At 44.6% G+C, this 21,440-nt stretch overlaps 1 protein-coding gene across 2 annotated transcripts; it reads left to right on the top strand.

Annotated features, from left to right (window-relative positions):
* The first annotated feature begins 7,147 nt into the window (after positions 1–7,147).
* Positions 7,148–21,436, top strand: LOC311127018 (epsin-1-like). Of its 2 annotated transcripts, XM_084158756.1 has the most exons (13): positions 7,148–7,189; positions 9,365–9,486; positions 10,060–10,162; positions 11,120–11,278; positions 13,464–13,592; positions 13,978–14,098; positions 14,356–14,516; positions 15,996–16,067; positions 17,415–17,498; positions 18,041–18,335; positions 18,882–19,040; positions 19,239–19,472; positions 19,612–21,436. In XM_084158756.1, exons 3-13 carry the CDS (start codon positions 10,094–10,096, stop codon positions 20,067–20,069), a joined length of 1,941 nt encoding a protein of 646 aa, XP_084014882.1. In that variant the 5' UTR covers positions 7,148–7,189; positions 9,365–9,486; positions 10,060–10,093; the 3' UTR covers positions 20,070–21,436. The 2 variants fall into 2 exon arrangements, with proteins under 2 accessions (XP_084014882.1, XP_084014881.1); XM_084158755.1 differs by lacking the exon at positions 9,365–9,486 and having other exon boundaries at positions 7,160–7,588.
* Positions 21,437–21,440: the final 4 nt, after the last annotated feature.

Here is a 21,440-nt window from a genome sequence, read left to right as displayed (position 1 = left end):
GCAATTCTTGGTAGTGGCAGAATAAGAACTACTTTATGTTTGCATTTAATCAATTTTGCATTAAAAGTAATGGTTAGCATTTGTTATATATTGTGGCCTACTTGTTTTAACTATCATGAGATCCATCAAATAATGTAAAATAAAATCTCCCTAACACAGTCCAATCTTAGGGCATGACCCAAGAGTAACCAACCAACCTTTTGAGAAATACTAATACAGTATATACTATGCAACTCTAGCATAAACTCTAGTAATTTGAAACACCAAAGCATATTTGTGTGTTTTCCTATGTGCCTGTCTGATCAGTGTGGGACCCACACCCTCTCAAGTGTCCCCAGCAATCCTGACAGAGCGTAGGGTGGAGGGAGAGACAGAGAGAGATAGAGAGAGAGAGAGAGAGAGAGAGAGAGAGAGAGAGAGAGAGAGAGAGAGAGAGAGAGAGAGAGAGAGAGAGAGAGAGAGAGAGAGAGAGAGAGAGAGAGAGAGAGAGTGAGAGAGAGAGAGAGAGAGAGAGAGAGAGAGAGAGAGAGAGAGAGAGAGGGAGCGCCCGGGGAGTTTTGTTGTCTGTGACTCCGGTAGTATTTGTGGCAATGTTTATATTGGTCAAGTTCATGGAAGCCTGCTGCACCTCAGGTTTCCCCCATACAAGCTATTAATGGTCCCTATGGAAACCCTCTTTTCAACACAAGTAGGGGATCAAACAAAGTGTCAGGAGTTACGGCGGTGAGAGAGAGAGGATAAGATGTAACGATAAATATGCAAAAATATAAACGCAACTTGCAACTATTTCAAACATTTGACTGAGTTACAGTTCATATAAGGAAATCAGTCAATTGAAATAAATTCATTAGGCCCTAATTTTTGTATTTCACATGACTGGGAATACAGATATGCATCTGTTGGTCACAGATACCTTAAAAAAAAGGTAGGGGTGTGGATCAGAAAACCATTCAGTATCTGGTGTGACCACCATTTGCCTCATGCAGCGCGACACATCTCCTTCACATAGAGTTGATCAGGCTGTTGATTGTGGCGTGTGGAAGGTAGTCCCACTCCTCTTCAATGGCTGTGCGAAGTTGCTGCATATTGGCTGGAACTGGAACACGCTGTTGTACACGTCGATCCAGAGCATCCCAAACATGCTCAATGGGGCACATGTCTGGTGAGTATGCAGGCAATAGAAGAACTGGGACATTTTCAGCTTTGTCTCAGAACATTCAATTCTCTGGAAACAGCTCTGGTGGACATTCCTGCAGTCAGCATGCCAATTGCACTCTCCCTCATCTGTGGCATTGTGTTGTGTGACAAAACTGCACATTTTAGAGTGGCCTTTTATTGTCCCCAGCACAAGAAGCACCTGTTTAATGATCATGCTGTTTAATGAGCTTCTTGATATGCCACACCTGTCAGGTGGATGGATTATCTTGGCAAAGGAGAAATGCTCACTAACAGTCCCCTGTAGCTCAGTTGGTAGAGCATGGCGCTTGCAGTGCCAGGGTTGTGGGTTCGTTTCCCACGGGGGGCCAGTATGAAAATGTATGCACTCATTAATTGTAAGTCGCTCTGGATAAGAGCATCTGCTAAATGACTAAAATGTAAATGGATGGAAACAAAAAATGTGTGATAAATAATTTCTGCGATCTTTGATTTCAGCTCATGAAACTTGGGACCAACACTTTACAGGATGTGTTTATATTTTTGTTCAGTGTAGATAGTGGATAAAAGGAAGAGTTGTAACCAACATGTACAGTGAGGGAAAAAAGTATTTGATCCCCTGCTGATTTCGTTTGCCCACTGACAAAGACATGATCAGTCAATCATTTTAATGGTAGGTTTATTTGAACAGTGAGAGACAGAATAACAACAACAAAATCCAAAAAAACGCATGTCAAAAATGTTATAAATTGATTTGCATTTTAATGAGGGAAATAAGTATTTGACCCCTCTGCAAAACATGACTTAGTACTTGGTGGCAAAACCCTTGTTGGCAATCACAGAGGTCAGATGTTTCTTGTAGTTGGCCACCAGGTTTGCACACATCTCAGGAGGGATTTTGTCCCACTCCTCTTTGCTGATCTTGTCCAAGTCATTAAGGTTTTGAGCCTGACGTTTGGCAACTCGAACCTTCAGCTCCCTCCACAGATTTTCTATGGGATTAAGGTCTGGAGACTGGCTAGACCACTCCAGGACCTTAATGTGCTCCTTCTTGAGCCACTCCTTTGTTGCCTTGGCCGTGTGTTTTGGGTCATTGTCATGCTGGAATACCCATCCACGACCCATTTTCAATGCCCTGGCTGAGGGAAGGAGGTTCTCACCCAAGATTTGACGGTACATGGCCCCGTCCATCATCCCTTTGATGCGGTGAAGTTGTCCTGTCCCCTTAGCAGAAAATCACCCCCAAAGCATAATGTTTCCACCTCCATGTTTGACGGTGGGGATGGTGTTCTTGGGGTCATAGGCAGCATTCCTCCTCCTCCAAACACGGCAAGTTGAGTTGATGCCAAAGAGCTCGATTTTGGTCTCATCTGACCACAACACTTTCACCCAGTTCTCCTCTGAATCATTCAGATGTTCATTGGCAAACTTCAGACGGGCCTGTATATGTGCTTTCTTGAGCAGGGGGACCTTGCGGGCACTGCAGGATTTCAGTCCTTCACGGCGTAGTGTGTTACCAATTGTTTTCTTGGTGACTATGGTCCCAGCTGCATTAAGATCATTGACAAGATTCTCCCGTGTAGTTCTGGGCTGATTCCTCACCGTTCTCATTGTCATTGCAACTCCACGAGGTGAGATCTTGCATGGAGCCCCAGGCCGAAGGAGATTGACAGTTATTTTGTGTTTCTTCCATTTGCGAATAATCGCACCAACTGTTGTCACCTTCTCACCAAGCTGCTTGCCGATGGTCTTGTAGCCCATTCCAGCCTTGTGTAGGTCTACAATCTTGTCCCTGACATCCTCAGAGAGCTCTTTGGTCTTGGCCATGGTGGAGAGTTTGGAATCTGATTGATTGATTGCTTCTGTGGACAGGTGTATTTTATACAGGTAACAAGCTGAGATTAGGAGCACTCCCTTTAAGAGTGTGCTCCTAATCTCAGCTCGTTACCTGTATAAAAGACACCTGGGAGCCAGAAATCTTTCTGATTGAGAGGGGGTCAAATACTTATTTCCCTCTTTAAAATGCAAACCAATTTATAACATTTTTTACATGTGTTTTTCTGGATTTTTTGTTTGTTATTCTGTCTCTCACTGTTCAAATAAACCTACCATTAAAATTATAGACTGATAATTTCTTTGTCAGTGGGCAAACGTACAAAATCAGCAGGGGATCAAATACTTTTTTCCCTCACTGTATAGCAGCTCTTATAATGGTCCCAGAGATATATAATGGTCTGATCTGTTGGCCACCATGCATTAATATAGTTCAACTGGGTTCTGACGTTATACTATACATCTCTGTAAAATAGGCTAGAGGTTACCTCTGTGTGGACGCTATGTGCTACAGCAGTGTAATTGATGGCAATATACACAGCCGCCCACGGCAGACATGCCCATGTCCCAGACACACAATGTCCCAGGCTCAGAGGTTTCCTGTTGGGTTAGGGTTGTAGGTTGAGGTTCTGGAGTTAGGAACTGGGAAACATGATCTCCGGACATTACTGTCTGACTGTACTCCTGTCAGTTGCTGTAAGGCACTTGTGACAAGTGTATTTATAAAAAGAGCTCTACAAATGTATAATACAAATGTTAGTGATTGATGCCGGTGGACGTCACAGCGTTTGCGGAATTGTGCCTGTTGGAAGATTATTCTCTTTTATTGTGATAATGTTTTATAGAATTCATAATGATATGCACATGAACAGGGACTCATGCCTGAGGAGGACAGGATAGATGCTTTGTGTTGATGGACAGTCAGCGCAGGGGAAAATGGAGAGGTGTTTATGATTACTATTCATACCAGCAGAAACCAGAGCAACAATAAAATTACATAACACACTTCTGTGTGAATCTGAATGTGAAGAATGTGGATGAGAGGAATAGTTCCATTCATAACGAGATGATTTATAGGTGTTACGCACTCCTCTCGGAAGAGGGAACGCAACACCCTGCTACAACTCAACTCTCCGTGTTGTGAAAGAGGTATGGGACTGTAGGTGTGAGTAAGGATGACAAAAGGCAGAGAATACCATTAACAGGGAATGTATTCCTTCGCACGGTAAGTTTGGGGAAAAGGGGCTGGACGGAACCAAAGCAAAGAAAGTAAATATCAAAGCCTCCTCTCCTACCTTACCTGCCAACCCACTACTTACTTAACTAGCACCACCTGGTGCACTAACCAAAATACAAGGGATGGTCCGCCCAGATCTTTCCTAGTGTGCATAGACAGTTAACTTCTACGGGTAATGTATGCCCGCGGGCCTCTTGCCTAAGCACTCCCTAGGTGCCTTCCCCTTCCCCCCCTTGGGAACAAATGAAACAAAATTGCACAAACTGGTTCACAACAAAACCTGAGAAAAAAAACGAACTCAGGACATTAAAGAAACTCTCTGAGCAACAAACTAACACAAAACATTACAATTGGTTCTCACAGCAACAACTACACACCAAATGTCTTAGCAACAACCAACATGCTATAACTCTCAGCCATTCTGGTTCCCCCCTTCTGCGCAACAGAACTCTTATATAGCTTCAGAAGGAGTTGGTAATTGGAGACAGGTGCGTCCTGACGAGGGAGCGGGGTCAGCTCTCCAATCATCAATGTTCATCGACCAATCAGCTGCTTGTTGGGGAATTTCAGGAACCCATTTCCTGAAATACATACATGAAAATACACAAACCACAACACAGAAACTGGGGAACGTAACAATAGGAGGTGATTTTATTTATAGCTGAATATCTTCTACTGGTTTTGCTGCTAAATTTAGGAGGTAGGCCTGCAGTAACATCAACCGACACACAGCACAAGCCTAACCCTCTTGAAATCAATGTCAGACAAATCTCAATGATTTGTTGTTTACTGTCCCTTAGTAATATATCAATTTGGTAATTTGTGTTGTGTTGGCCGGTATTTTATCCTGTCATATTTGATAAATGCCTTGAAATATAAGTTTTGAAATATGCTTATATTATTAAAGTATATTCATATTTGAACATATTTTCATATCACGGTTTCTAGGCCCATTTGGAAACAGTCAGGAGTCAGATATAAAAGACAAGCTAAGTTTATTAAGAGATTTAGGTTTTATATACACCATATATACAAACAGGATAAAATCAAAGCACATTAACACAATTACACAAAAGGCTTCTTAGATCACACTTCCACTGAATAGAACTGACATTGGTGCATAAGTAAGTGCTGCTTTCACAGGACTAGAATTATTGATGACCAAGTTACACAAAAGTAGAGCCTGACCGATATATCGGTTCACCGATATATCGGTTCACCGATATTGTCGGCTGATATTGGACCTTTACCAATATATCGATATCGGCCGATAATTCCACCGATAACCGATATTCAATAAATAGAATGAAAAAAGGGAATCTCATGATTATCTGAACACTTGCGGCCATTCTCATGATGTGTCATTATTGTCACAATGCAAGAAATCAACATTTTGAAGCATATTTCTTTGACAATTGCTCTTAAGGGATGGCAGTTTATGATGATTTCCAGGCTGTAAAACAATATATCGGCAGATATATCAGTATGTTTTGTCCCCCACAAAAATTTAATCTTATCCGACCCAAAAAACCTAAATCATTCGGCCTCTACACAAAACTGACCAAAATCTCAGAAAACCAAAACAGTGACAAACAAAACTACTGAATGAAAGAAAAGAACAGTTAGCCACAGCCCAGTTAGCCACAGCATTCACACAAACAGCTAATATTAATATCAACAGACATTCACCTTAGAGGGCAGTTTCAATTAGGCCTAATGCTTTCACCCCCAAAGCATCTGGAAGCACATGAAACCAACTGGAATCAACTGAAAAAAATAAAGGAAAAAAATGGCATTACTGCAGTGGCATAACTTAAAGGGGAAATCCGCAGTTGAAACAATAACAAAGTGCATCCCCACCACTGTTTCGGTAAAAATCTGAAGGATGGGTCTGGAGAAATGTAACCACTCTCAAATTCATAGGATGGATGCAAGTTTACACACTCCAAGGAATGTCATACATGATGGATCATTAGCTTATACACTAACTTTCACACATCTAGATGGCTGGGCAGGGTGGGTGTGGAGCCAGAGACAGCAGGGGTTCAAACTGTAGAAACCAGTTCCTACATTTGAATATATAAATGGATTTTACCAAACGAAACTTTGCTACATTTTATCTCTGGGACCCTTAGGATGACAAATCAGAGCAAGATTACTGAATGTAAGTATTGTTGTTGTGCACTCTCCTCAAACAATAGCATGGTATTTTTTCACTGTAATAGCTACTGTAAATTGGACAGCTTTCTGCCCATATAAGACATGTCTATGTCCTGGAAAGTTTACTGTTACTTACAACAGTCATACTATTCACATTAGAGCACGTTAGCTCAACTGTCCCGTGTATGGGACACTGATCCCGTAGAGGTTAAAGCATCCATGATATCAACATTATAGTTTTAACCATGTTTTGGGGCTATTCAGTGTTTGTCTACATTTACTTTGTTTACAAATATTGGAGTAAAACAAGCTTATATTTTTGGTTCTGATGGGATACTACAGTTGAACTATGTTCATGAGGCATTTTGAAGTTATATTCTTCAAGAATGAATGGGTACATATCATATGTCAAAAAATCTATGTAGCAACTGCAGATTTCCCCTTTAACAAAATACACATTTTGAATATTGGCAACTTTGCTCAACACTGAGGGGTGCTTTTATAGGCTACACTTGACATGTTCCTGTATACAAAACAATCAATAGCAATGGTTAGTTTGACATTATGTTACAGTATAAAGCTTATTTATAAATGTGATAAATAGCCCTAAATTCCCATCCAGACAATGCAATAGGTTAGAATTTGAGATCAAATTCGGACTATTTTATGCATACTGACTGTGTAGCCTCGCCCATTTGATAAATATTAAATGATGGGAGCGTGCAAAGGGGTGCGGTCTTTCCTGTAGTCGGGAACGGAACCGGAAGTTCCGCCATCTCCTTGTACCATTCGAGCTACAACAGGGTCAGTATAGACTTAATCTAGATGTTCATTATGGTATATTGTCAACAGTTATTAAATATTATAAGTAATATTGACATAGTGAACGTTCCATAACCATCGGTTTTATGTTAAGGATGGTGGTGTCACTCGATCAGATCATAAATACCACTCGTATTCTGTTGCCACTTGAGCAGCTAGCCAGCTAGCAACAGGGTTCAACGTTATCTCATATGTTTGTACTATCGGCTACATCAGCTACCTAGCTAGGTAAATGGCAATGTTTCATTCAGTGTCGTGACAGGAATACCAATATTTAGGTAGTCGGCTTTCTCTCTCACGCTTTCCCCTTAACCCCCACCATAATTGTAAAACGTTAAAAGTGATTGCGACTGAGAGAGCCAAGGAGAAGAGGAGTTAACGGTAAGTGGCTAACGTTTTCCAGCTGATAGCTGGGAGGGTGGTACCAGATAGCTAACGTTAGCCAGCCTAGCTAGCCAACTAATTTGTTAGTGACCCCTTTTATCTGGTTTGGATGGCCTTCTAAGTTTGCCAATCAAGTTCATTACACTTCCCATTTTGTTCTTTGGCAGTAGTAGTTCAAGTATTTCCTGTAGTAATGTTTGCATTGGTGTTGAATCGCTATGTAGACTGTTGTGAGAGATGATAACTGGTTAGCATGCTAACTGGGTGGGGGTCTCTGGCTCAGGAGGGTGTGTGACTGTCTGATAGCGACTAGGAAGTGGGAACGAGCGTAGAGGCCACAGTTCTGACATTGTCTTGATCGTTACACCGCCCTTGTTTTTCTGGCGTTAAGACAAATATGGGCTAGTACTAGCGCCATAGCTTTGGCTTGCTAGCTAGTTCAATAGTTTGTTAGCTAGCTAATATTAGACTCAGCCAACTAGCTAAGTTTGTCTGGCTTCAGCTAGCTAGTTGCATGTGTATTGCATGTTGGGGTTTGCTTGCCAATGATGCATCTGCCGTTGAATCCACATTTTATGTCTAGGTAAAGTGTCAGTGAAACTCCAAGCAAGTTCTGATACTTATTCCACTGTAGGCTGTCCTGAATATTTAAATGTCAATGACCTCAACCCTACACATCATAATGTGGAGCACTGCATTAGCTAAGCTCCTTATCAATAGTTGAACTTGACAGTACAATAACATAGCTACATGCAACAGGACAGGAGATGTCCAGGTGTTGCATGTAGCTATGTTATTGTACTGTCAAGTTGAACTATTAATAGGGAGCTTAGCTAATGCAGTGCTCCACATTATGATGTGTAGGGTTGAGGTCGTTGACATTTAAATTAAGCACAGGAGCATTTCTCAATTCTTGAATTGGAATTTCAGATAATTTCCTCAATTTATGTAGAATTGGCCTGAACCCTGTTGATGTGTTGAATTGTGAGAGATATGGGCTAAGCTTGTCCCTTATCTACATTCAGTCTTGGTAGATGCATGAACTTTGGAACGTTGCTCCAGTAATCTCTAAACTGACTTTTGGAATGGTTCTCTCTCTGCTGTGTTATGCAACCTAGTCTCCTATTAGTACAACCTGTCGTCTTCCACTCCTTATTAGTCTGGTCGGCCACACTGTGCTAGGGTTATTCAGCAGCACTGGAACAATTTTGGCAGAGGAGATGGTAAAGTCATATAGGAATATGTTGTACCTACTTATTAGATTAGTTTATTAGTCACATACACAGGGTCACAGATGTAAATGCAGGGCACAGTGAAATTCGTAAGCTCTGAGCTCCAACAGTGCAGGTCAAAAAGAGAAGTGAATGAAGCCCACTGGGATTATTCATGCCACAGCATTGTTAAACAGCCCACAGAGTACTAACATGTAGTTCAATGACGTCAAATAGTGACACTGTTCAAGCCTGCATGCGATGGCCATGCCCATCTGACAGCATTAAGTGGGTCAGATAGTGAATCAAAACTAAAGTAGGGGCCCTTGAGTTTTTCATAGATGTGTCAACCATGCCTGTCCTGGTACTGTATGTGTGGACAAGAACGTCAAGACTGCTGCGCCCCTGCCCAAAACACTATGCCTAATTCCAATTAAACCCTGCCTAGCCCATACATAGCCTAGCCTACGTTGTGTTTGGGGTGAGGAGAAGCTCAGGGTTTTCACTTTGGGGCCCTCAACACATACCGGTAAGATTAGTGTTGTCATCTCTCGCTCCACAGGTTTTTTATCACCCCAAATCTGTGGTTTTGGGACTCAATGTCTCTGTGAGGAGAGATGGACAGCCTGAGACAGAGCGCTCTGTAAACGAGTGGAGCCGGAAAGAGAGAGACCGATTGAGAGAGTGAGTGTGTGTGTGCTGAATTTCTCTCTCTGTTGACATAAAGGAGCACTATGTCCACTCAGTTTGATTGCTGGTTTAGCTTTTCTCATTCACGCAATGTCTGCCTGTTCATCTTGATGACTCTCTCTATCTTGCTGCTTTTCTTTTTCTCTACTCGTTTCTTCTTCTCTACTCGTTTCTTCTTCTCTGAGTTAGGCTACTCTCCTCCTCTCTGAGTTAGGCTACTCTCCTCCTCTCTGAGTTAGGCTACTCTCCTCCTCCTCTCTGAGTTAGGCTACTCTCCTCCTCCTCTCTGAGTTAGGCTACTCTCCTCCTCCTCTCTGAGTTAGGCTACTCTCCTCCTCCTCTCTGAGTTAGGCTACTCTCCTCCTCCTCTCTGAGTTAGGCTACTCTCCTCCTCCTCTCTGAGTTAGGCTACTCTCCTCCTCCTCTCTGAGTTAGGCTACTCTCCTCCTCTCTCTGCCGCTCTCTCTCTGTATTAACTCACTGTACACTTTGCCCTGGCTGCTATTTGTTTTGTTGTATTAACTGTTTTACAACCACTGTCTCTCTCTCTTTCTCTGTGTGGGTCAGATTTTCAGTGGAACCCGACAGCCAGACGGTTGCCATGTCGACCTCATCGCTACGGCGACAAATGAAGAACATTGTCCACAACTTCTCAGAGGCCGAGATCAAGGTTCGCTCGTCCTCTTCCCCCTTTCTTTTCTCTCTTCCTCTCCGACCATTTTTCCACCTACACATCTTTTAAAAATGTTATTCTTCTCCGTTTCCCATTGTCCTCTTCCTCCTTTCCTCATCACTTCTTTCAAGGCTATCTCACCTCATCCTCCTCCTCTGCTTCCTCCCTCTCCAGCTCTTTCTTCCTCTCCTCTCTTATCTATTGGTACTTTTCAAATAATACATTCCACTGTGTACTCCCTGCATCACCTCCTCTCTCTATCTGGGTGAATGTAATCATGTTATCCATTCATCATGATGGTTCTATCCAGCCTGTGTATTCTCACACCTCATCTCCACACCTCTGAGAGCAGGAGAGATGATCAGTTAAGGTGACCTACGATCACGGCTGTGGACTTATCAGGGGTTCATTTGATTAAAGTACTTTGCATAATTGTTTTGTCTGTTTTTACATGTTTAGTCGTGAGGTTCATATCGTAATATGTTTTGTTTGCTTGAGCTTGCCAAGGGAATGAATAGTCTGTTGTCTTGATATAAACTACCAGTTGATTAATCAATTAATTGATCACTAAATCACACCTTAGATTGTTCAATGTTGACTGCTTTCAAGTTTTTCTGATGTTCCATGTTCCCCCCCCGTCCCTGGTCTCCTCCCCCCCTTGTCCCTGGTCTTTCCCCCCCTTGTCCTTGGTCTTTCCCCCCCTTGTCCTTGGTCTCCCCCCCCCCCTTGTCCTTGGTCTTTGCCCCCCCTTGTCCCTGGTCTTTCCCCCCCTTGTCCCTGGTCTTCCCCCCCCCCCCCTTGTCCCTGGTCTCCCCCCCCCCCCTTGTCCCTGGTCTTTCCCCCCCCCTTATCCCTGGTCTTTCCCCCCCTCTTTGTTCCTGGTCTTTCCCCCCCTTGTCCCCGGTCTTTCCCCCCCTTGTCCCCGGTTTCCCCCCCCCCTGTCCCTGTCTCCAGGTGCGGGAGGCGACGTCCAATGACCCATGGGGCCCCAGCAGCTCTCTGATGTCAGAGATAGCAGACCTGACCTACAACGTGGTGGCCTTCTCTGAGATCATGAGCATGGTGTGGAAACGCCTCAACGACCACGGCAAGAACTGGAGACACGTCTACAAGGTTTGCTTGTGTGGGTGGTATGGGGTGGTGAGAGAGGAAGTGAAAAGGAAAGTTGTGCGAATGTTTGTTCAATATTGACCATAACAAGAACGGGTGACATGTAGTCTGTCTGTCTGTCTCGTTTGTCTGCTCACACACACTTACTCTCACTGTTGTATGTGTGCACATAGAAATAGGAATTAGAATACTAGAATGGACATAACCAAAGATTTTTATAACTAAAGCAAGATAAAACACAGTCCGTCGTTTCAAATGGGAATAAATGTGTCATAGTGGGCAGAACAAGCAAGGAGGTGGGCAGAGCCAAGCACGAGCTAGCGAGATCCTATTGGCGTGTTCTAGCATGCATTTGTATATTTGCAATAACTCAATTCGCCTTTGCACTGTTTCTAAACAACGCACATTTGTAATACTTTATCAAAGGGTAAAGTCTACAAAACTTAGTTCACTCTGTTCGTAACATATTTTAGTTTTGGGAACAGAACTGTATTGAGATCCGTTGTTTTATCGATGAGAAAATGAGCAGAATGTCTGCCATTGCTGGACACTGGGCTTCCTCTCACTACCATATGTGAGTGGAAACGCCAAACGGATGCTTCACATTTATACATCCTGTGAAATATCTGTCTCATTGTTCTATCTGTGACATAAGGCTTCTTATGACAGTATAAAATATCAGCCATTTTGGTCAGGGAGTAGGTCAGCCAGTAATAAGATATTGTGTAAAACATTGAATTTGAAGATTATCTGTACATTATGCTTGTTATCTAGCCAGTCAGTTTTAGTGGAATCAATGATTCCATGAATTTTTCAAATTAACTGCCGGGGCGGCAGGTAGTTTAGTGGTTAAGAGCGTTGTGCCAGTAACGAAAGGTCACTGGTTCTAATCCCTGAGCCAACTAGGTGAAAAATCTGTCGATGTGCTCTTGAGCAAGGCACTTAACCCTAATTGCTCATGTAAGTCGCTCTGGATAAGAGCGTCTGCTAAATGACTAAAATGTAAAATATATCTGATCTAACAAAGTGGATATTCGTCAAATCCGTCATGGTTGATGTATTGTAACAGGCTCACAATGTGGTTACTAAAGTCTGATTTGACTGCATAACATTTAGATGTAGTTCCTTTTCAGGTTTAGAAGATGTTGACTGCTAAATGCGAACTCCCGTTCATATAAGCTGGTAGCATAGCTACACAACATACCTGGTATCCGCCAAACCCAGATTCGTCCGTCGGACTGCCAGATGATGAAGCGTTATTCATCACTCCAGAGAAGGCATTTCCACTACTCCAGAGTCCAATGGCGGCGAGCTTTACACCACTCCAACCAACGCTTGGCATTGCACATGGTGATCTTAGGCTTGTGTGCGGCTGCTCGGCCATGGAAACCCATTTCATGAAGCTTCCGACAAACAGTTATTGTGCTGACGTTGCTTCCAGAGGCAGTTTGGAACTCGGTAGTGAGTGTTGCCGAGGACAGACAATTTTTTCGCACTGCGCGCTTCAACACTTGGCGGTCCCGTTCTGTGAGTTTGTGTGGTCTACCACTTCGTGGCTGAGCAGTTGTTGCGCCTAGACGTTTCCACTTCACAATAACAGCACTTACAGTTGACCAGGGCAGCTCTCGCAGGTCAGGAATTTGACGAAGTGACTTGTTCGAAAGGTGGCATGCTATGACGGTGCCACGTTGAAGTCACTGAGCTCTTCAGTAAGGCCATTCTACTGCCAATGTTTGTCCATGGAGATTGGATGGCTGTGTGCTCGGTTTTATACACCTGTCAGCAACGGGTGTGGCTGAAATAGCAGAATCCACTCATTTGAATGGGTGTCCACATACTTTTGTGTGTATATAACGATGACATGAACCTGTATTGGGGTTGACATCCATAAAAGCATTATACTCAGATTTGTACCTCAACATAGTGTGAAATACACATATAAACAGTAGCCTAAATGAAGGCTAATTTTGCTGGGGGGCAATGAGGAGATTCAGGATCTTCCTTCACTGCCCTTTCTCACACTAGTTTCCATGGCAATTCCATTGTTTTGGTCGAGTTTGATTGACCTCTTTACCGCATCTACGGCTGCCATTCTCGTCCCATTCTGGAACTTTGAGGGTTTATGACATAGCTTCTCTAGTAATTTAATAGGATCTCTATGGTTTCTACTGTACTGTGTGTTCTCCAGGCTATGACTCTCATGGAGTACCTCATAAAGACGGGTTCAGAGCGCGTGGCTCAGCAGTGCAGAGAGAACATCTACGCTGTCCAGACTCTCAAGGACTTCCAGTTCATCGACAGAGACGGCAAGGACCAGGTACGACGCGCGCATGCACACACGCGTACACACACACACGTTCCCAATCACATACTGGTACAGAATCACCACTCGCCTCTCATTCAAGGACTTTTTACAATGTTTTCACTGTGACCTCTTATACAAACACGGAGTGAAAAGCCAACAGTAACATGTTTATGGGCTGGTAATGGCTGGAGAACAATAGAGCAGGTCACAGGGAAAACACTGCATGGAAATGGAAAAACTGAAAACAGGAATGTAGGATGTAGCACTTAGTTTGCAGGTAAATAACTGACATTTATCAACTGTTAGAATTCAGGGACACAGCTGCGTTGTTATGAAGGTTGTGCACTGAGTGTTGTATGTACGCATGTGCTTTTACCTGCATGTGTGTGTGTGTCAGGGGGTGAATGTGCGGGAGAAGGCCAAACAGCTGGTAACACTGCTGAAGGACGAGGAGAGACTACGAGAGGAGAGGATCCATGCACTCAAGACCAAAGAAAAGATGGCACAGACCACCAGTGGTGAGAGACAACTACGTTACCCAGCCTGCACCAGCCACCAGGGGTTCTGAAAGGGATTAAGGAGGAAAGCAAACCATAGACAGAAATGTAGTTTTAAGTTGTCTGCTGTGATGCAGAGTTGCCCTGATCCTGGAGAGATGCATGTGGTGTTTGCAGGCTTTTGTTCCTGCCCAGCTCTAACTATGCCATGATTCAAACAATAATATTATCTTTCCCCACCTTTCCCTGTCCTCCGGTCCCCTCATCCCGTCCCCCAGCCTCTTCGGCCCCCTCAGCTCCAGGTCTGGGGGGTGGAGCTCTGTCTCAGGGCTCTCACTCTGGAGGGGCGGACCCAGAGCAGGCGTGGCCACAGAGCTCCGGAGAGGAGGACCTTCAGCTGCAGCTGGCCCTGGCCATGAGCAAGGAGGAGGCGGAACAGGTATACAGTACAGCCAGCCAACCTGGAGCTGGTGGAGGGTAGGCTGAGCCCCGCTGGCCAACCACACTGTTAACCTGAGGTCCAATGGTTTGATAAACGGGTTGATTTGTATAGGATATATGCACTGTACACCCTACAACCACTATACATAGAATATATACTCATATAAACTCAGCAAAAAAAGAAACGTCCCATTTTCAGGACCCTGTCTTTCAAAGATAATTCGTAAAAATCCAAATAACTTCACAGATCTTCATTGTAAAGTGTTTAAACACTGTTTCCCATGCTTGTTCAATGAACATTAAACAATTAATGAACATGTCAAAAGAAAGATGTCCAGGGTCCCTGCTCATCTGCGTGAACGTGCCTTAGGCATGCTGCAAGGAGGCATGAGGACTGCAGATGTGGCCAGGGCAATAAATTGCAATGTCCGTGCTGTGAGACGCCTAAGACAGCGCTACAGGGAGACAGGATGGACAGCTGATCGTCCTCGCAGTGGCAGACCACGTGTAACAACACCTGCACAGGATCGGTACATCCGAACATCACACCTGCGGGACAGGTACAGGATGGCAACAACAACTGCCTGAGTTACACCAGGAACGCAAAATCCCTCCATCAGTGCTCAAACTATCTGCAATAGGCGGAGAGAGGCTGGACTGAGGGCTTGTAGGCCTGTTGTAAGGCAGGTCCTCACCAGACATCACCGGCAACAACGTCGCCTATGGGCACAAACCCACCGTCGCTGGACCAGACAGGACTGGCAGAAAGTGCTCTTCACTGACGAGTCGCGGTTTTGTCTCAGGAATGAGCGGTACACCGAGGCCTGTACTCTGGAGCGGGATCGATTTGGAGGTGGAGGGTCCATCATGGTCTGGGGCGGTGTGTCGCAGCATCATCGGACTGAGCTTGTTGTCATTGCAGGCAATCTCAACGCTGTGCGTTACAGGGAAGACATCCTCCTCCCTCATGTGGTACCCTTCTTGCAGGCTCATCCTGACATGACCCTCCAGCATGACAATGCCACCAGCCATACTGCTCGTTCTGTGCATGATTTCCTGCAAGACAGGAATGTCACATTTTTACATTTTTTTTTTTGTCATTTAGCAGACGCTCTTATCCAGAGCGACTTACAGTTAGTGAGTGCATACATTTTCATACTGGCCCCCCGTGGGAAACGAACCCACAACCCTGGCGTTGCAAGCGCCATGCTCTACCAACTGAGCTACAGGGGACTGTCTGTGGAACATGTTCAGTTTATGTCTCAGTTGTTGAATCTTGTTATGTTCATACAAATATATGTTAAGTTTGCTGAAAATAAACGCAGTTGACAGTGAGAGGATGTTTCTTTTTTTGCTGAGTTTATATGATGACACTTATCTACAGTCCATAACAGAAGTATCCGGGCATAGCAAGGTTAATCCAGGACAATGTGTGTTTCCATTCACTCACCTTTACCCTCTGACCCCTGACCCCCAGACTACTGTGGCCCCTCTGGAGGACGCAGAGCTCCGCTATGCACTCACACTCAGCAAGGAAGTACAAGAACAGGTCAGGGGGCAAAGGTCACCACCTGACCGACCGATCATCATCTACCTATCTATCTGTCAATCTGTCTACCCAGCCGGCGGTCACTCCATCGAGTCTTAATCCCAATCAAAATGAATGATATTCATAGGAATTATCTGTTGTTTCATTAATTCCAAACACACAAATGTCAATGGGTTAATAATATAAGCGGGTAAGAAGGAAATAAGTAGTTTTAAAAATAGCTCTCCTATGATTTCATCTGTGTAAGATTATGCATGGCGAAGACTTCATAATTGGAATGACTCAATTTAACCCGTAGCAGTTTCTGAATGAGTGATTACTACCATTTTATTCTTCCATTGCAAATTACTCTGTTCTCAAAGCATGCCTCAAACTACACACACAATGACATACTTAAACTCACTCAGTTAAAGGCATCTTCCAGTGCCAGCACTCTGCAAATTGGAGGGCAGTATTCAACCAACGCCGGTATTCAGAAGTTTAGAGGGTAAGGCAAACCAACACTCTACCTAAATATAAAGACAGGTTGTTTTATCCCGGTTTCCTTTCTTTTGTCTCAATTTATTTATTTTTATTTAACCTTTATTTAACCAGGTAAGCCAGTTGAGAACAAGTTCTCATTTACAACTGCGACCTGGCCAAGATAAAGCAAAGCAGTGCGATTTAAAAACAACAACACAGTTACATATGGGGTAAACAAAACATAAAGTCAAAAATACAACAGAAAATATATATACAGTGTGTGCGAATGTAATTCTTAATTATAGATAAAACCTCAATGTCATTCTAGAATCCTGATGTCATTCTAGGACCACAATGTCATTCTAGAATCCCGACGTCATTGTAGAATGTCAACTTCCTTGTAGAAGCACAAGAAGAGGACTGTTGGTTTGTCTGCCCATGAACACTGCTGGATACAGGTAGTGGTTGAATAGAGAGCCCTGGCAGACAGTCCATGTCCACTGTGGCTGGGACCCTGAACAGTTTCTTCAGATGGTGAAGTTGGAAGCTGCCCATAGCGGCTGGTCTAGAATCAGTTTTTGATTTCTTCAAGGAAGGGAGAATGTTTTCCAACTCCCTAACGTGGGTTGAGGAGAGCTGATCTGAGAGCAGTCACTAAAGGCAGCATCTCTCCTGGAGCTTTGCATCAGGGTCAGATATGCTTCCTGTGGGAGTAAAATTAAGTTGCTCCCTAGACACTGATCTAATGTCAGTTTAGCATTTTCTCCCCAAATGGCTTTGGCTACAATTTGGAGGTAGTAAGCTGAACCTAGATCTGTGCCTATGGGCTGTCCTGCCCGAGCGCTTGTCGCAGGTGATGACATCACAGCTGTATGTGATTGGCAGGAGGAGAGGCTGCGCAGGGGGGACGACCTGAGACTGCAGATGGCCATCGAGGAGAGCAGGATGCAGAAGGCCAAGCCAGAGGAGGTGTGTGTACGCCAGCCATAGGGGAGGGATGGATGGGGGCTACACACTCTTTAGACAGTACCACTCTGTTCCTCATTCTCTCTCCTGGTGTTACCTGCTGTAGTTGTGTCTCTCACCTGTGCGTTCTGTGTGTGTTGAGTGAGTGGAGAAAACTGAAAGCTAAGGTAGTGAAGGCCTACACCAGAAGTGTTTCTGAACCCTATCAGGTATTCGTAAGCTTTTTAAATTAAAAGTTGTGCTTGAGCACTGAATGAGTTTGCCAATTATCTCAGTGACCGGTCAGCAACATCAATACCCAACGGACCGGTGCTGGTCCCCAGACCACAGGTTGAGAAACAAGAAACACCATTCGCTCTCTCCCGTTCCGGTACTAGTTGATCTATCCCTTCTGTGTGTGTATGTTAACTGAGCGTATGCTCTGTGGTTTTCATTTTGTGTGTATGAGAGACAGAGACTATACTAGCCTTGAGCTCATTGACTTATCTTGGTGTCTGTCCTACAACATCAGTGTGTGTTATAACCTGTGTACTATCCTCTCCCAGAGTGCGTTAATGGAGCTGAGTGCTGTGGACCCCTGGGGGGCTCCTGCTGCTGCCTCTGGGGGCTCTGCCGGCCCCTCACCCCCTCCCACAGTCCCCCTCCCAGCCCCCTCTGCCTCTGGCCCCTGGGGCCTGGCCCCCGCAGACCCTTGGGGCACCTCGTCGCCCGCCTCACCGCCCAACGTAGACCCATGGGCTAGTGGAGGGACAGCTCCCCCAACGATAGCCCCCAAGCCAGACCCCTGGGGAGAGACGGCCTCCTCAAGAGTCAACTCAGTTGACCCCTGGGGACCCTCAGGTTAGTGACCTCTGACCTTTACTCCCCTGGCCTCGTCTACACCTGTTACTCTCATTCCGTCTCCTCGTCCCACACCCCTACCTACACAGTCTGGATGGACATCAATACATTTGGTCTATTTTCCAATGCTCTTCAAATGACCAGCATGTTTAGATCATTTGGAATGTGACCCTCCATATCTCAGTCAGGGATATCTCTGGTTTCAATAAAAGATCTCTGTCCGTTCTTACCTCCTTTCAAGTGAAAAGACTGGCTGTCCAGCTCTTCCATATCAGTACATATAAATGAGAGAAAGGAAGCCATATTGGACTATTGGGATCCAGCCCAGCTCCTTGTTCCCTGTATATTGTACGGTGTTGTGCCGGGATGGGTTCCATTCCTGTTCAGTTCAAGAGATTAACAATCCTCATTGAAAATAAATGGCACTTTTGAAATCTTGAATGGGAATTCCAATTCATCTTTTGAATTGACAGACTTGAAATAGTATTGACCCTGACCCTGGTGTTGTATGTGACCCAAACCCCTGTGTGTCTCCCTCCCCCATAGCTGTGACCCCCCCCAGTGTCGACCCCTGGGGCCCCTCTGTGCCCCTCTCCACCTCCTCCTCTTTTGGGGGGCCAATAGACCCCTGGGCTGGGGACGGGGTTGACCCCATCATCACCTCTGACCCATGGAGCGACTCCGCCAAACACACTAACGGCACAGGTACATCCACACACACTGACACACACACACACACACACACACATAATGGCACGGACACGTGGATGAGATGCTCACTGACCCCCCCATTCACCCACCTTGCATTCCATCCTCCCTCAGTAATAATGGTATAATGCTGTGGTGTCTAATCAATGTTCACCTTCACGCTCTCTCTCTCCTTCCCTCCCTCTCTCTCTGTAGGACACCCAGAACTGCGAGGTCAGTTAACGGGCGACAGTGCGGGTTCTCCGGTGCCCTTTGACCTCACATCTCTGTGTTCTTCACTTCCTGTCCGTAAGACCCCCGAGTCGTTCCTGGGGCCCAACGCATCGCTGGTGGACTTGGACTCACTGGTGTCTTCTAAACCCAAACCTAAACAACCACCACCTCCATCAATCTCCTCCTCAACACACAATCCCTTCCTCCAGACCACAGGTACTGATAAAATACACACACATAAACACATGAACACACACACACACACACACACACATATTTTTAAGCACTTTGTGACAAATGTGTTTGTAAGAAATGAAAGGAAAGTAGATTGATTGAAGTATTCTCTCCTCTCCAGCCTCGTCTTCAGCTCCTGGCATGGCTGTAACCCCGGGCAGCACAATCTCCAGCAGGGGGGTTTCCCCGACGCCACCCCCCACCTCCAACCCGTTTGGCGCGGCCGCCCCCATGTCCTCCATCTCCCCACAGCCCTCCACACTGGGGCTCAGCGGCCTCCGCACCAGCCCTGTACCGCCCATTGCCATGGCATACCCTGGCATGGGCATGGGGCCTATGGGAATGGGAGCACCAGGCTTGGGGATGGGCATGATGCAGAGCCCCATGGGAATGTCCCCCTACGGCGGCCTCTCGCCCATGGGTCCTCCTGGGTCCTCTCACTTCATGGGGCCCGGTGTGGCACCGCCCCCACAGCTGAATTTTGGGGGGCCTACGGGGGCGGCTGGAGTGATGGGGGCTGGGGGAGCAGTGGGCGGGGCAGGAGTGACGGGCGCCAGCACCAATCCTTTTCTTCTTTGAGAATGTTTCGGCACTCCCCCTTCCTCTTCAACACCCAATCCAGGCCCTGCCCCGCCCCCTGGCTCATCTACTGCCCCTCCCCCCAGAGCGATCCTCCTTCAACACAAACAATTTATGTTTCCAAAAAGAAACATGTGTACATCTATATATTTAAAGAAAAAAAAGAAAATCAAATTTTGTTATTTTCTTTCAGAAGCATTTACATGTATTTTTCTCCTAGCTCAGATGAATTTCAACAACAAATAAATCTTCTTTATTTTGGTTCCTTTCATTTCAGTGGGATGTAGCGGGAGGGAAATAGACGTTTATTTATTTTTATTTAGTTTTAATGTGTGTTAGTTTCTTTCAGTCCTTTCTGAAATAAATGTGTGGGTGTTTGAGAGTTAGGCTTCATCAGTAATGTCACTCTGATATAATATTGTATTATTGCACTGACCGAGAGAGAGAGGGGACATAGCCACTAACAAACTGAAACAGAAACAAACTCCTGTACCTGCCGCTTCCTCTCTCTATCTGTAGAAGAAAAGAAAGGATGAACACTGAAATGAAAAGAGTGCATGAAGGAGGATAAAGTCCTGAACAAGATTTGGACTGAAAAAGCTTATGTTAACAGTTCAGGCACAATATAGTCAAATCATTCAATAGCTGTTCTATTTTTAATTTAATGTTTAATGTCATTTCTTTATTTTTTTGCTCCTGGGAATGAATAAACAAGGAAAAAAAATGTACGCAATTATGCCATTAAACCAAATGCTTATTTTTCTTACTGATTGTCATTGAAATCAAAAGAAGGCATCTTATTGGTTGAGGAGAGATGGAATGTGTTGTGCAAATGTGTTGTGTGGAAGAGAATGAGTGTGTGTCAATGTGTCTGTCTCCATTCATTCTGCATCCTCGCTTATTTGTGATTCAGAAGGCAAGATACAAAATCTATTTTTTTTGTTTTTAAAAATTGTCACTTATATCGATGCTATGTGATGTTGGGATTTCAAATGAGGTATTATAAGGGTCACATTTTTCTGCCAATTTTATTTCACACATTTGTTGTATTAATCAGAAGCATTAGTCTTTCTCACTCTTTCATACAGGATGCCTAGTCTGCAGGTGTTTCTCTCGGCATGACTGGCTTTCGGTTTATCCCTCACTCCTACGGGGGGAGCGCTACAGATGCTTCTTTTAAAAAAATACGATTAATTCAATGAATGAAAGAAAAAAAACTTAAACAACAGGGGACTTGATAACATGCTCCATGCTGTTTCTTTTAATTGAGTTTGATGAATTGATTGTTATTTTATATCAACTAAAAGATCTCTCTTTTATCGGGTAAGGTCATTTTGTGTGGTGTTAACTGTGAACATTCACATTTGAAAA

This window comes from Coregonus lavaretus, assembly GCF_964263955.1.
Source record: "Coregonus lavaretus genome assembly, chromosome: 3".
Classification (NCBI taxonomy): domain Eukaryota; kingdom Metazoa; phylum Chordata; class Actinopteri; order Salmoniformes; family Salmonidae; genus Coregonus; species Coregonus lavaretus.
This window is presented reverse-complemented; position numbering and strand designations above follow the sequence as displayed.

What these genes read in the sequence shown, in the direction of transcription:
- LOC311127018 (XM_084158756.1), top strand. Translation starts at nt 10,094, where the DNA reads ATGTCGACCTCATCGCTACGGCGACAAATGAAGAACATTGTCCACAAC. An exon ending in ACTGGAGACACGTCTACAAG is followed by an intron (nt 11,279 to 13,463) that starts GTTTGCTTGTGT and finishes TGTGTTCTCCAG; the next exon opens with GCTATGACTCTCATGGAGTA. An exon ending in GCAAGGAGGAGGCGGAACAG is followed by an intron (nt 14,517 to 15,995) that starts GTATACAGTACA and finishes CCTGACCCCCAG; the next exon opens with ACTACTGTGGCCCCTCTGGA.